This window comes from Scomber japonicus, chromosome 11 (genome assembly GCF_027409825.1).
Source record: "Scomber japonicus isolate fScoJap1 chromosome 11, fScoJap1.pri, whole genome shotgun sequence".
In the NCBI taxonomy this organism is placed as follows: Eukaryota; Metazoa; Chordata; class Actinopteri; order Scombriformes; family Scombridae; genus Scomber; species Scomber japonicus.
The window spans coordinates 17,533,717-17,548,642 of NC_070588.1; the positions used below are offsets into that span (position 1 = coordinate 17,533,717).

Below are 14,926 nucleotides of genomic sequence, written 5' to 3' on the forward strand. Positions count from 1 at the left end.
TAAAGCATATTAAGTAGACATTTAAGCTTGTAAAATGGGAATCTAGAAATGGAAAGAAGACACTGAGCAAAGGGATGCCTTCAGGGTCGGGCTGTTCAATTCTCAGAAAGTTTGATACCTGCTGGTGCTTAGAAATGAAATGAGGTTTGTGGGACCTACCTAACTAGGATACAGTTTCAGGAGCAACCCTCCCACCCCCAAGTTTGTAGTTTACAAAAAAGAAAGAAAAGAAATGACTTAATAGACAAAGTAATATTAAGTTGTAACAATGGTTAAGCAATTAAAGGAAGTGGAAGGCACTTTAGTAAAGCACATTTCAGCAGCTTTCCTCAAGCCTTTTCCAAGTTTGTCCAGAAATGTGCTTTATCCATATTTGAGGCAGTGGTGCTTTTCTGCTATTTTCTACTTGTGCTCTACTATATTTCAGAGGGAAATAGTCATTTTACTCCAAAACAATTTTCACAGGTAAGGTATTGCAAACAAAACATGCAATGACCTTTTGAAATATGCAGAATTTCCTTGGTTAAACTAACAGCAAAAACTGTCTCACCTATTGCTTCACCTGGATCAGTTACATGCAGCTACATTTCTCTGCTATCACTTCCATACCTTGCAGAGCTGGTGCTTTTATCCATTTGTGGTATTACTACTCTCAATCAAGGATCTGAATATTCTTTTATCACCGGACATGGCCATATCCAGTCATTTTGTGAGTCTATATCATTGTCAGATCACTTTGTAACTGGGTGTAATAGGACAATTGACACATTGTGGGACAAAAGCCATGTGATGCTCATGGAGGCTACTCACATTGCTATAATTCGTCCATAGGGTGGAGCTGATGCTGTGGTGCAGTGCCCAAAAAACGCTCTGGAGTTGGATTACGGACATGCCTCTTAAACAACCGGTGTCTTTGCCAGTAATAGCTGGCCATATGGAGGCAAATTAGGAAGTAACTGGCTCATGATGGACATCCCGTCCAGCAAATCAGACCTGAAGAGGGAACCGGTCATCTCTGCTCAGTTTGCTGCTTTAAAAGGTGGCTGGTGTGACTGCACCTTGGATCCATAAACATCCTGTGACCTTGAGAAGACGATGATTTCTTATCCACGAATGGAGATTTCTCGATACCACTTGCAGAGAAATGAATAACTTAAATGTAAGCCAATTAAAAAAAAGATGCATCTCCCTCCCTCACTGTCACTCTCACACACACAGGCACATACGCACACTAAAACTGGTAACATCAGTTGACATACCTTCAAACTTAAAAATACAGTCTCGCAAAATAACTTCTTTGCGATGGAATCCAACTTCTCACTTTCAAATGACTGTCAATTAATTGCGCACTTAAATGGGAAGTTAATTATTCTTCGGTGAAATGGCTAATTAAACTATTAATTGTGTTTTCATTGTAAACTCTAAACGTGAAAGGATAACACAGCGGATACGCGCAGTGTGACCAGCGTCCTACTATCGATGTTTTAACATAAAATAGTTAAGTTCTTTGTGTGTCAGTGGATTTAATTTGTGGCTGAAGTGCACACTGAAAGGAAGCCTCCTTAAAAAGATGCAGGTGAAATGTTATCCAGTGACCGTGAAGGCGAGGAAGAGGTCAAGATAGTTACTTTAAAAAAAAAATCTACTTCTACCATATTATTTTACTTCTGAATGTGCATAGTGCAGTGTGAGGACTTTGTAATTTACAAATCCTGCCATGGAACCCACCTGAAAGCGACTGGGCGTGACAACACAGCCTTAATGGGGTTAGGTTAATTAAAAGGTTAATTGTAAGAAACAGAAGCTGCTTGATGTATGGCTAGTGAACAATAGTGTCCTCTAGAGGTGAGTGTAACCATGCTATACCGTTTTTTTTCATTCTGTCATTGTGTGCACAGAGTACAGGTCAGTGAGAGCTGCTCTGAGGCTGATGGCTGCTCTGTGGTTCACATATGAAAGTATCTCTCCACTAGAAATAACACTATGCTGCGTAAGATGTTTTTACAGGCATGTAGGCCCCGGATCTCTACATATCTTCACATATGCCCCCCACCACCACATTGGATTGCTTCCCAGTCTTGTATGCATCTATAAAATTTAGGCCAACGTGATTGGCTACAAGGTGTTAGTGTAAGATTACAATAAGATCAGTAACTCCATCGCTGCAGAACAATAAGGCCAAAAGATTATTTTGGCGACTGCGTCAACTTGAGCGTTTTCTGCGTCACTCTCCATTCTGCCCGTCCTATCACGTTTCCCTCTCTGGAGACTAAATTGGTTCCCCAATGACAACTGGCTACAGGCCCACTAATTATCCCCTCTTCCTCCTCCAAGCAGCGCACATACACTACCAGCTATGAATAGGCTGCCCACCACGACAAAACCCCACCCCATCTGAGGTCTAAATTTGGAACACAATTGAAATACAGAAATCCTGTCAAGACGATAACGAAGAATAATATTGACCCCCCCGCTTCATTAGGCCTATTTCATGCAAGTGTTGTGAGTCTGGCATCTCAGCCTCATTGTGACATAACTGTGCCTAGATGTGCCAATACACACGCATGTCAAATCCACACTAAAATAACAACAATCAGGCAATAAATAGACTCAATATTAGTCCGTAGAGACGGTACAATCTGTGAGCTTTATATATGTGAGTGTTATATATAGCAGAGTGGGGGGAAGATTACATGTTGGCCTGCTGAAAACTAAAAGTGAAACCTTTGTTGTATGTGAGAAATGTGTGAAATATTAAATGAATTGTCTCCATTTACACTCAATGAATGAGAAAACAAACGTGGCTCCATCATGACCTGAAGAAAGAAAAAAAAACCCTAAGAGATCATCATAACCTGCATCATTTACTTTGCAGTCCTGTGATAAATACAATGAAGTCACATAGCACAGAGATTAATGTCAACCTAAAACAAGCCTGACTTAAGTCTTGTGCAAACAGAAAGGTGTCTGAGCAGAGTTTAGGTGGGTTTACTCTCCACTACATCTCAGCTAATGTCCATGTGGGAAGCAACATAGAACACATACCACAAGACAAACATACTCACCAGAAAAATTGGGGCTTGAGAAAGTTCCCAAGCGGATTGGTCCGTGTCTGTGTCGACGCCAATGACGTCACGCTGTGAAACACGTGGGCCATGGTATCCAGAGCTCACATAAACAAAGCCACATTGGCCAGACTGGGTAGTCGAAGCTTGTGTCGCTGTCAGTGCGCGGAGTCACACGGTTTGCCTGCCTTGGCGTTGTTGGGTACCGACCCTCATGATTTGGAGCTTTTACCGAAATTGATGAATACCCCTTGCGTGCTTATCGCATGGATTGAAAGCCACGATCCTGATGTGAAAAAGGTAAGATTCACTCATCTTCATCTGCGCTTCACTTACGGCGCGTCCTCCGAGACGTATAAATTTTATTTTTTTGTCACTTTTAAACTGAAATTACAAAGAAGTGAGTCTGGTTGAGCTTGTTCATGTATGTGAGTGTGACTGATATTTTCACGAGGATTTAACTTTTTGCTTCTTAGACAAGTTGGCACTGATGTCAAGTGCGCGAAGTTGGTCTGTTCGTGCCGGGCAGCTCCACATTTAATAAGAATAAAATAAAAAGAAGACATATGATGTTTGATTTACAGGGCAATATGTGAAGAATATGTCCGTACTAATTTAGCATTTTTTTTTCTGAAATGATGCAAAATGCTGTGCTCAAGTAGAAATTGTGCGCAAACTGTGCACGCTGATTCTGGCTTCGAGTTAAATCTGGTGTTCATATTAAGATATTGTTTTATTTTATGAAGTAGCAAATGTCAAAGTTATTTATTTTATTAGGGGAAGAACCAGAACAGAGCCGCCTTCTTGAACACAGACGCCCAAACACCTCCTGACGTCTCTCATTTCAAGTGTCACCGAAAAACTGTCAGAAGACTTGAGGTAAAACATGTCAATTATTTACAAATATTAAACGCTGATTTATAGGGTTTTGTCTTATTGTATCATGAAAATGCTCAGATGTAAAGCACTGTTCATACATATTTTGTAAAGAAAAAAAAGTAAAAGTTGATTAAATGAAGTACGAAACCTTTTTCAAAATGTGAACAAATATTTAAGAAATTCTCATCAGTTGTGTCTCTCTGGTTTCCAGCCATGCCCTGCGTCCAGGCTCAGTATGGATCATCACCTCAAGGAGCTAGTCCTGCCTCCCAGAGCTACAGCTACCACACCGCAGGAGAATACAGCTGCGACTTCTTAACACCCGAGTTTGTTAAGTTTAGCATGGACTTGACCAATACTGAGATCACAGCCACCACTTCTCTCCCGAGTTTCAGTACATTCATGGACAACTATACCACCAGTTACGACGTTAAACCGCCCTGTCTGTATCAGATGCCCCACTCTGGAGAGCAGTCCTCTATCAAGGTGGAGGACGTCCAGATGCATAACTACCACCAGCAGAGCCACCTGCCACCTCAGTCAGAAGAAATGATGGCTCACTCTGGGCCTATGTACTTCAAACCCTCCTCGCCTCATGCCCCGAGTACGCCAAACTTCCAGGTTCAGCCTAATCACATGTGGGAGGACCCTGGCTCCCTCCACAGTTTTCACCAGAACTATGTTGCGGCAACGTCTCATATGATGGACCAGCGCAAGAATCCGGTGTCCAGGCTTTCGCTCTTCTCCTTCAAGCAGTCCCCTCCCGGTACTCCTGTTTCCAGCTGTCAGATGCGGTTCGACGGGCCGCTGCACGTCTCCATGGGCCACGACAACCCGGGTGCGCACCGCGGCCTGGACGGCCAGAGTTTCGCGGTTCCTAGCGCTATAAGGAAACAGGCTGGTCTGGCCTTTCCCCACTCCCTGCAGCTCGGCCACGGGCACCAGCTGGTGGACAGCCAAGTGCCATCGCCCCCGTCCCGAGGATCTCCGTCAAACGAGGGTCTGTGTGCGGTATGTGGGGACAACGCAGCCTGCCAGCATTATGGAGTGAGAACCTGCGAGGGCTGCAAAGGATTTTTCAAGGTGGGCTGACATGACAGCGATCATGAATCAGTATTACTGTTAGTACACGAAAGATGTGCTGTGAGATCCTTATTATACAGTTCAAAATAATAACACACAACACGGCCTAAACATTTCATAATTCTTTGTGGACTGAACTAAATAAAACCAAGCAACACCTTCAATTGTGTGCGTAAAAACACTTTACACATGAATCACACCTGACACATAGCTGATGTCAAACTGTAAGTAAAATATGAATCGCCACCAATGTATATTTGCTGACATTCCCTCTTGTTGGGCGCATACAACAAAGTCCCAAACAGGAGATGAGACAGATTTTATAGCTTCTTTTCATTTGTTTTCTTGTTGGTATCAGTTTTACAGCAATCCACAGTCCGTGTTGTTACAGAGCTTAAAAAATAGGCCTATAGAGTGACCCTTTTTGTCTTTCTTTCTTTCCAGCGCACCGTCCAGAAAAATGCAAAATACGTGTGTTTAGCAAATAAAAACTGTCCTGTTGACAAACGCCGGAGAAATCGTTGCCAGTTCTGCCGTTTCCAAAAGTGCCTTGTCGTCGGAATGGTGAGAGAAGGTATGTAAAGGCCATGCTTTGAATTATTTTAGAGCAGTAGTTTATGTTTCCACACTGACATGCTGAGAAAGTCATACGCGTAATACAGTGTTGGATAGTTATTTGACTAATGTTTAAGCTGTTACGCACGACAATAGAAATGCATATTGATGTGTGTTGAATGTATTTCTCCTAACACAGTTGTCCGAACGGATAATTTGAAAGGTCGAAGAGGACGCCTGCCATCCAAACCTAAAAGCCCCCAGGAGCCCTCCCCTCCGTCGCCACCGGTGAGCCTCATAAGCGCACTTGTTAGGGCCCATGTGGACTCCAACCCCTCCATGTCAGCTTTGGACTACTCCAGAGTAAGTACAACTATCTAAGAAATAAAACACACACACACACACACACACACACACACACAGCACTTAAAAAGGAAAAAAAAAGTCAGCAGCTATTACTCTTGGGTGAAAACAGAAGGAGCAACAAGATTGACTGCCTTTTTAAATGAGTTCATTTTATAGATAACAACATATTACCTCGAAAGTCTTCTGTAAAAGGCCTATGTTGATTTCTTAACTCTGTCAGACTTTTTTAATGTGGCATCTTTTTTTCTTTAGTAAATTGCGTTGAAATAGAGAACTTAATAAAAGGCAGACTTGAATTTTAATAGTAAAAAAGCTCCCTCGCTCTCTTGGAAATGGGCATTTGCAATTTCACGGATTATATATTTTAAAGGACCTCATTAAGGCGCTGTTTAAATTAAATTCCAGTTCCAGGCTAACCCTGACTACCAAATGGCTGGAGACAACACTCAGCACATCCAGCAGTTCTATGATCTCCTGACGGGCTCCATGGAGATCATCCGGGGCTGGGCGGAGAAGATCCCTGGCTTTTCTGATCTACCGAAGCAAGATCAGGATCTCCTCTTCGAATCAGCCTTCCTTGAACTTTTTGTCCTGCGGCTGGCGTACAGGTGAGCGGCGTAATTACTAAATAAAACAATCTGGGCTTTATATCATCACCAGCCCCTTTTTCAAGCTTCATTGCTTTGTTTGGTTTTATTAGCTGCCCAATAATTAGAAGGCTCTTAAATTTATTGCCGAGCGTAATTAATGGGATTTTTGTTATTAATTATAGGTCCAACCCGGTGGAAGGCAAACTTATTTTTTGTAATGGAGTGGTGTTACACCGGCTACAATGCGTCCGTGGATTTGGGGAGTGGGTGGATGCGATCGTGGAGTTTTCTTCCAACTTGCAGAGCATGAACATAGACATCTCAGCTTTCTCCTGCATCGCAGCGCTGGCCATGGTAACAGGTGCGTAAAAAGGCGGCTGCTCCTTTTGCCAACTCTTGCCTTTCTTTATAACGCATGTTAAAAATCCCCAATTTATAATGACTCCCTCTCATATTTTTCTTTCTTGATGTGTTTCTATTTCAGAGCGACACGGGCTTAAGGAACCCAAGAGAGTCGAGGATCTTCAAAACAAGATAGTCAACTGCCTCAAAGATCAAGTGACATTCAATGGCGGTGGATTGAATCGTCCAAACTACTTGTCAAAACTCTTGGGAAAGCTCCCTGAACTCCGCACACTATGTACCCAAGGTCTGCAGCGTATCTTTTACTTAAAACTAGAAGATCTAGTCCCTCCGCCAGCAATAATTGACAAACTTTTCCTCGACACCCTACCTTTCTGAGTCTGACTCGATGGCGAGACCTCAAAGAACTTTCAAAAGACTGTTTGGGTCAGACTTGACAGATTTTTAACATTATGATTTCCGACTATTTGCAAGCTCCGTAGGCTGATAGAACAACCACTATATTATGAGTAAGGATTCATACAAAATAATAATAATTAAAAAAAAAAGACTAACAGGAGGAAGAGACAGAAAGTTTTTATTGCTGTGTAGGCATTTTAATTCCTTGAAAATGTTTTTTTTTTCTTTGTGCAAACGAGTGAATCATGACGGGAAATTTTCTCCAGTGGACAAATTGTCAACAAAGTTAATCCGGTTTTGCAATCCCTGTTTATTTAACATCAGCTCTACTGATTCAGCATACTCAGATGTAATATATTCCATTTATATATATGGACGCACACGCACAAACACACTGTATATTATGATAGATTATGTGATGCCTCCAAATGCATCGATTTATAACATGTGTACAAAGTTTGTTATAATGAAAAAAGATTTAATTTAGTTTTTTTTCTGTTCTGACTCGTGCCTATGTGTTTCTGACAGGATCCCACAAGTATCCAGAAAAGACAACGCATGTTCCAGGTTTATTATTATTATTATTATTATTTGGTTTCCCCTTTTTGTTTTCTTTTATAGGCACTTGCTGAGGTGATGTCTATATATAATATATACCGGACACTATGTAGTCTGCTAGATTTGATACAGATTCGTAGTTATGGCACTCCTTTTGACGCATATGTGGAAAAATATCTCATCTGTATAGAAAATGAGGGACCCATGGTGTTTGTAAAACTGTCAGACATTCCTTGTTTGTATGTGCTGTAAGTATTGTTGCTGTTGAATATAAACGTTTCTATATATTTATTATTTCTATTGCCAAGAGCTACACTAAGCATGGTGCAATTTAAACGATTTCAAACCATCCAAGTTCATGCTGAGCACGTTGTCTATGTTTCATGTCTTATAAACGTCTATAGGTAGTTCTATGATTTGACACAGTTGGAAATGGAAAAAAAAGCTCCATCATTTAAATCAGAGGTTCATGAGTGTGTGATGATAGGCCCACATCTTTGACATCATGATGTACTTCTGTAACGCGTTTGGTGCCGCAATTTAAAAACAAAAAACAAAAAAAAAACTTTAGAGAAAGAAATATTTAATGTTTACAAATAAAACTTTTAAATCAATTCTTTGCCAAATAGTTTCTCTGATATGAATGTATCCTTCCAAATAATTAGGTCATCATTCAAAATCTGTCCCAAATAAGATATTAACTATAACAAAGACAATTTGATTCCAAACTTGAAACTTGAATCATTGTGATCAGCGCTCACAGGCCTGTTTGCGCTAAAACTCATATTTTAAAACACAATAATTCGTTTTTCTTTTACTTCAACTAAATATGAATTTATGGGTTTAAAATGATGGATGTGTGTGATGGGCCTACTGGTTTTATTTTAAGTTAGATTTGGTGTTTTTAAATGCACATATTATTTATTATTACACAATTTCATCCGTTTAATTTACGTCTGCAGAGCGTAAATCTTCCAGTCATCAAAATGACATTTTAACACACATCTAATTTTAGAAAAAGCTAAAAGTTTCCCTCCTGCATGCTTGTCTATATTTCTAATATTTGAGGAATGTAAAAAAACTCCTTTATTAAACCTTAACAGTCTGCTAAAACCCAGTTTCATCTTATTTGACAAAGGAATTAAATCATATGAGTCGCTACTCTTCGTTTGGATCCAACATAAAGTACAAATTTTAAACGACCATTTTAAAGAAGAACATCAGATTTTAGGAATTCAGTCTATTCCTCTGAATGTTCTTTGTGGATGCAAATAAAAGTTTATGCTGTCCACATGTCAGATAGTTAGTTTTCCGACCATAAAAGGCTGTTACAAATAAGAAGAAAATACATAGAGTGTGCAGGTGAATGTGAAACCTGGCCGTGAACAGCTGTACGTTGTGCGTCACAGCGCAGCTCCTGACTGTGGAATTTGAATTTAGATAGGCCTCCTTTTCTCTACAGTTTAAGTTTTCTAGTGGAAAGACTGTGCCGTTTTAAATAAGTTAGTAAGGGTAACCTATCGTTTGTTTTATTGTATTTTAATAGTTTGCCTGTTGTTACCGTCAAACTCCCGCAAACCCCCGCAAACCCCCGGGGAGTCCAGCTCTGAGCTGATGTGATATTCTGATTACCTGCAGCTTCTGCCTCCGACTTTACCGGCCATTAAATCACACAGATTACAGCAGGTGAAAACTCTTAGTGTGTATCTTTTTATCCTATTTACCGACTGCCCTCATACAAGCACAACTCAAACCACTCTGGGATGTTGCTGCGCATCACATCTGCATATTGTCGGCTGTAATTGCAGAAATATAAGTCATTTAGAAATGTATATAAAACTGCACTGAACTGTAGCAGTGCCGCTGTCACAAACCCTTTACTTTAGTCTCTCAGAGCAGAGAAGTGACGCCTGGCTCTGAGGCATGTCTGGGACTTATCCACACTGATTCCACATTTATCACATGATCAAGATGAAGGGAACAGCTTATTTTGAGAGATATTAGCAGCAGGCAATAAATTGTCTAAATAATTAGATCGTCACTGTAAAGTGCTAATTCCAAGGCAAATTGGGATTACATTCAGAACCAGTTTGCTGACATTTAGCAGATCTGTTGAAATGGTGCATTACAATGTCACAAGTTCCCTCTATTGACTCAAAGTACAGTTAGGTTTTAAATATGTCTATCTCAACACAATAAAACATGACATATGAAGCTAATACTTCTGTCAGTGTTTGTGCATGATTATATATGATAGAGGACTTTTAGTCGAAATTCATTAAGATCCTATTACTTAATTTCCTCACCACACTTGACATTAGCGGAGGGTTAGACATGGTTGTGTCAATATAAGTAGAGCTAGACTATAGAAAAGAAATAACAATGCCGTTGTTCAGCCTCGTTTTCAGCTCCTGCTCAGAGAACAAAGTGCTGAAACCAAAAGCCAGCAGGTGAAGTTGGCCGTCCCCCAACAACAGAGCCTGCTGCTAAGTGTCTGTAGAAAAAGCGAGAAAAGGCATCAAATTATAAGATGGAGTTCCAGTTTCTGCTGCCTCACATTTACACTATAATGTTGAGACGCTAGCACACAGATACACACATGCACTGTGACGATCACAAATGATGTTGCATGCACTGCTGCACTTCTGTCTGACTCTGTGATGCAATTTGACAGATTCACATTCCGATTCAGATGTGTGGTGTTTGGTGGATTTGAGGAGAGGAGTGATGCAGCTCCTCTGTAGGTATGGGTAGTGTGGTAAATGTGACTGCAGCAGGACGATTGAACTGACCATTAATATGAACATAAATGTCAGGAGCCAATCCCCAACAACTAAACTGAGCAAGCATATACTTTATTTTGACTTGACATAAGAACTTGGTCGACATCTGAAGAGGAAACCTCACTGCTGTTCAAATTGCTGCTTGACTTCCATTTAGATGAAGTAGAAAAGTATTATTCTTTCTGCCATAGCAGCAAAGACTAAAGAGCAGCAGCAGCAGGCAGTGGGAGAATAATTATGTAAAATATAGACACTACAAAGCTTCTATTCTACATCATGCAAAACTAAATACTCACATACTGTCTGTTAATGAAAATATATACAGTATATCTATTTTCTACAGCATATAGAAAATAGGTTTCAGACACAATGTTATTTTCTGTGACTTGGATAAAAAAGATCCTACAGTAAATTACAGCGTCTATAATAATGTATTATCTTTCCTTACATTTTCTGAGTGGCAGGAAAAGTTATTTTGAGGCAGAGTGAAAATAACAGAGGTTGTCAGCCTGTAGTAGATCCATATGCACAGTTTTATGACTAAAACATGCTCTTATTGCTTGACTTTATTTCAAATTAAAATTTTTATCCTCAAGGTTTTCATTAAATCCAACCTTGTTTTAATACTATTTATAGTCAGCATTCTCTCAGCAGTAGTCAATATGTTTTAATGTTGTAATTACCTCTCTTTATATATGTTTTAATTGTTAGTGGTGGAGACCGAAATTCCTGCACTGGATTCAGTTGTCTTCTTGTGCAAGACAGATTCATAGGAAATGATATGAATGTGCATATACATGTGATTCAGTGTTACTGTTTTAAATGTTATCTCATCCTTATTAGCCTCTCTGTTTACTGTTTCTCAGTTCTCCTCTCTGCATTAGATGTGTATTAAGTGACCGCTAATGCAAACCCAACCTTTCGTACTGCTAGTTCACGTTAAAAGCAGTCAAGTGGTGAAACACTGGGTGAAGCAATCAAAGGAACATATTTGTCACAGAGGCTAGTGAAACTGGAGTCGTTCATCAAATGTGCCTACAAAGCAAGTAAACAAAAACAAAAATTCTTCTTTTTTTTGTAAGGGAGTAATGGACCATTACACGAGAAGTTGCCGGCGAACAGGCTCGCACCTCAAACTCTTCAGCAAGTAAACTAACTCCTTCTGAAAAACTACTGGCATCGTGTGCAGAAGTGAAATCACATCACGGTCGCAAATATTATTGACTGACTTCTTCATTAAAACTACGCAACTTTGTTTGGCTGCACTGTAAACAGGTACACCAGCCATTTTACTGTTGTATTTCTGACTAACTACCTGTTCCAGGAGTGTTTGCAGTATTAAACCGATCTTACTGTTACCACGGTAACTACGCTAAATCCACTAGGACTGAAATCTTGAGGATTATAACTTTAAAGAACTCATCTGACTTTTTCAATAGGTGAGTGCACTCTGCTTGTCATGTTGCTATTTACCATCCAGGTTACTTTTCCCCCGTCTCTTCAGAGGTCCTTAGTTATTTACTTTTATTACTTTTCAATCATTCTGCTACTTATCATTCATTCAGTGAATTTAATCTACAGTCTTCAGCAAACCGTAGCATCACTTCCTTTCATGTTACCTTTCCTTTTGCTCAGCCAGTGAGGCACACTGCTCCCAGAGCCCGCAGTAAAACATGTTGATTACACAACTTATGAATCTCATGAGTCCTGCCGACTATAGCTCTAAACAAAATAAATGAATAATGAGCTGAATGATGGCCCTTTGGATACGACTGTCTATAGTTATATTACTGTGACTATTTGATTTACCATATTGAAATGCTGATGATTGTCCAATAAATAATGCAAAAAGCTGATTTCCAAGTGGCGAGGCAGGAAAAGAAATCCACCTTGCATATAGATGGAAGTGAGCCGTGTCTGTCCCTCTCAGCCTGTGGCCCAGAGCAGCTTTATCATTCATAGGACTAAACAGACAATCAATTCAGCAGCCATGTATGAAGGATGAAGGGATGCGACAAGCTGTGAATGATGAGGAGCCAAAAATCAAAGGCCTCACTCCTTCTTGGCTCTAATGGCCATTACCAGGCCAGACAGCACCAGTAAAATGAGGTTAATCATTTGCACAGATCCTTTCAAAGAAGATTGACTGAACTTGATGCCTAGTCAGATCACTCATAAATATTTACTTCAGATTAAACAGCTGTGTATGCTCTGTTATTGCACATTGATTTCTGACAGATGCCATCAAATTATTGTTTCAAGTGTGGTCAGTAAAATCCATTAATGCAATGCTTGTACCAAGACTCAATTATGCTAACCACAAGAATTAATAATGCAATGAAATTGACAGCACATTATGTCGGCGAGGGGTTACTTCAGGTTTCTACAGGAAACTATAGATTTGAAGAAGTAGGGTGATTTCTACAAATAATCATTTAATCATCAAAAAACAGAACGGTCTGAAAAATACATTCAATGCTGATATATTGTACACTCTACTGAAATTAAATATTCCTATACAGTTTATGTTTATGGGCACAGCATGTATCTGTATTGAACACATGGGCTCAGTCCTTTGACCTTATTGACAAAATGAAATCGGAAATTTCTTTTATAGAAAGGGTTAATGTTTCCTCGGGCAGACATGTTTCCGATTCAATTAGTTTTAATGAAGCCGGTGCTCAGTGGTTACTGAAGTAGAAAAAACAGGCATAAATGCCTGATGGTAATAGAGGACATATTAAGGAGGAAGGGATCGGACACACAGTGCGTGTTTCTAAGTGGCGAAAAATGCCTCCATCAGGCTGGTAGGAGCCAGTGGCTTGGGAAGCAGTGAATTGTATGAGCCTCAAATGATGCATTAGGTCTCTGGGGCGAGGCTGGAGGAGACTGAGGAGCAAACTGTAAAAACACAGGGAAAGGAATCTGATTTTGTGATGATGCATGTGGGGTATCACCAATAATGCTCATCTATGAATCTCATCTTTGTAATTTAATCACAGCAGACCAACCTATAAATAAATGTAATACTGTTTCATTTTCAACAAAAAATGTCCAAAAATTCTGCTCATCATTCCCCATTTACACCTGACACTGTGGCAGGGATAGTTTGCGTCCCTGCGACGCAAACTATCCCTCAGTCTGATGTCAGTGTGTAAAATGTCAACGTGGTCAGATGCACTGGCTCAGTTCCCGCAAGAATATGCCCTCATCCTGTGTTATGGTTTGTGTCGCTGCTCCATGTGAAGTGAAACATATTAAACACACCCATGCACATGTAATCTGCTCATGTCTTTGAGTCAAATCATGGATGTGTGTGTGTGTGTGTGTGTGTGTGTGTATGTGTGGTCTTCTATCATCTCAGTGTTACAGTTAATCTGCCTCTTCAGACAATGCACTCACTCCTGCTGAATTGAAGCAAACTAAATTCAAACACAGGCACAAATTTTCTTAAACATTAGAGATATTTTTTTTTCTATGAACTCCTCATTAATTGGAAAGAATAGTCATGATAGAGTTTATGTGTTTTCTTTGGACAAACGCCTACATCTATTGAGGGATTCTTTGACGATTCAACCAGAAAATTAGTTATTATGAGCACCAAGCCTGGACCTCTGTTGTGTCACCTCTAGATTAAACAAGCAGACTTGGGAAATGTTCAGCTACAAAGTCCTCCCCTCAGCGTCTGTTGGCTTCCAAGCAGCGGATTCTCAGTAGAGATCAAATCAAGTTTAGAGACAGAAATGAAAGAGCCTGCTTTAATGTGATTTTTCAAACCAGTTTAGGTCAAATGCTCCGACAACAACAGTTTCACCAGTTTGCACTGACAGACTGGAGGTAAACAAGCCTGAAATTCGCTCACACTGCGGTCTTTATCTACAAGGCGTCTCAGGCCTCTGCTCTTGTTTGATGCTAGTGTATGCATGAACACATACAGTAAAAGCATGTACACAGAGAGTGACAACACAAATAATGTAGTGATAGTTTTACAAAGTATACATATACAGTGAAAAGGTGCAAGTAGAGTGAATGGTGGATTCCTGAAGGGTCAAGAGGGGAATATGATGTGTGTCTGAGTGTGTATGTGTTGGACAAATGGGAAGGTGAGAGGGGGGTTTTGGTTTGTGTTTTTGTGTGTGTGTGTGTGTGTGTGTGTGTGTGTGTGTGTGTGTGTGTGTGCGTGTGTGTCACAACAGACAGAAGAGAGCCAGCCCAGGCTCCTACACAGCTTTGTCATATCACTAGGAGATTAGGAACACACACATGTCAAGCTAGGCAGAGCCGG

The 14,926-nt window shown here is 40.2% G+C and overlaps 1 protein-coding gene across 1 annotated transcript; it reads left to right on the forward strand.

Annotated features, from left to right (window-relative positions):
* The first annotated feature begins 3,857 nt into the window (after window positions 1-3,857).
* On the forward strand, window positions 3,858-7,279 carry nr4a2a (nuclear receptor subfamily 4, group A, member 2a). Its single transcript, XM_053328525.1, has 7 exons — window positions 3,858-3,944; window positions 4,156-5,027; window positions 5,472-5,601; window positions 5,782-5,945; window positions 6,354-6,556; window positions 6,721-6,899; window positions 7,023-7,279. Exons 2-7 carry the CDS (start codon window positions 4,158-4,160, stop codon window positions 7,277-7,279), a joined length of 1,803 nt encoding a protein of 600 aa, XP_053184500.1. The 5' UTR covers window positions 3,858-3,944; window positions 4,156-4,157.
* The last annotated feature ends 7,647 nt before the right edge of the window (window positions 7,280-14,926 follow it).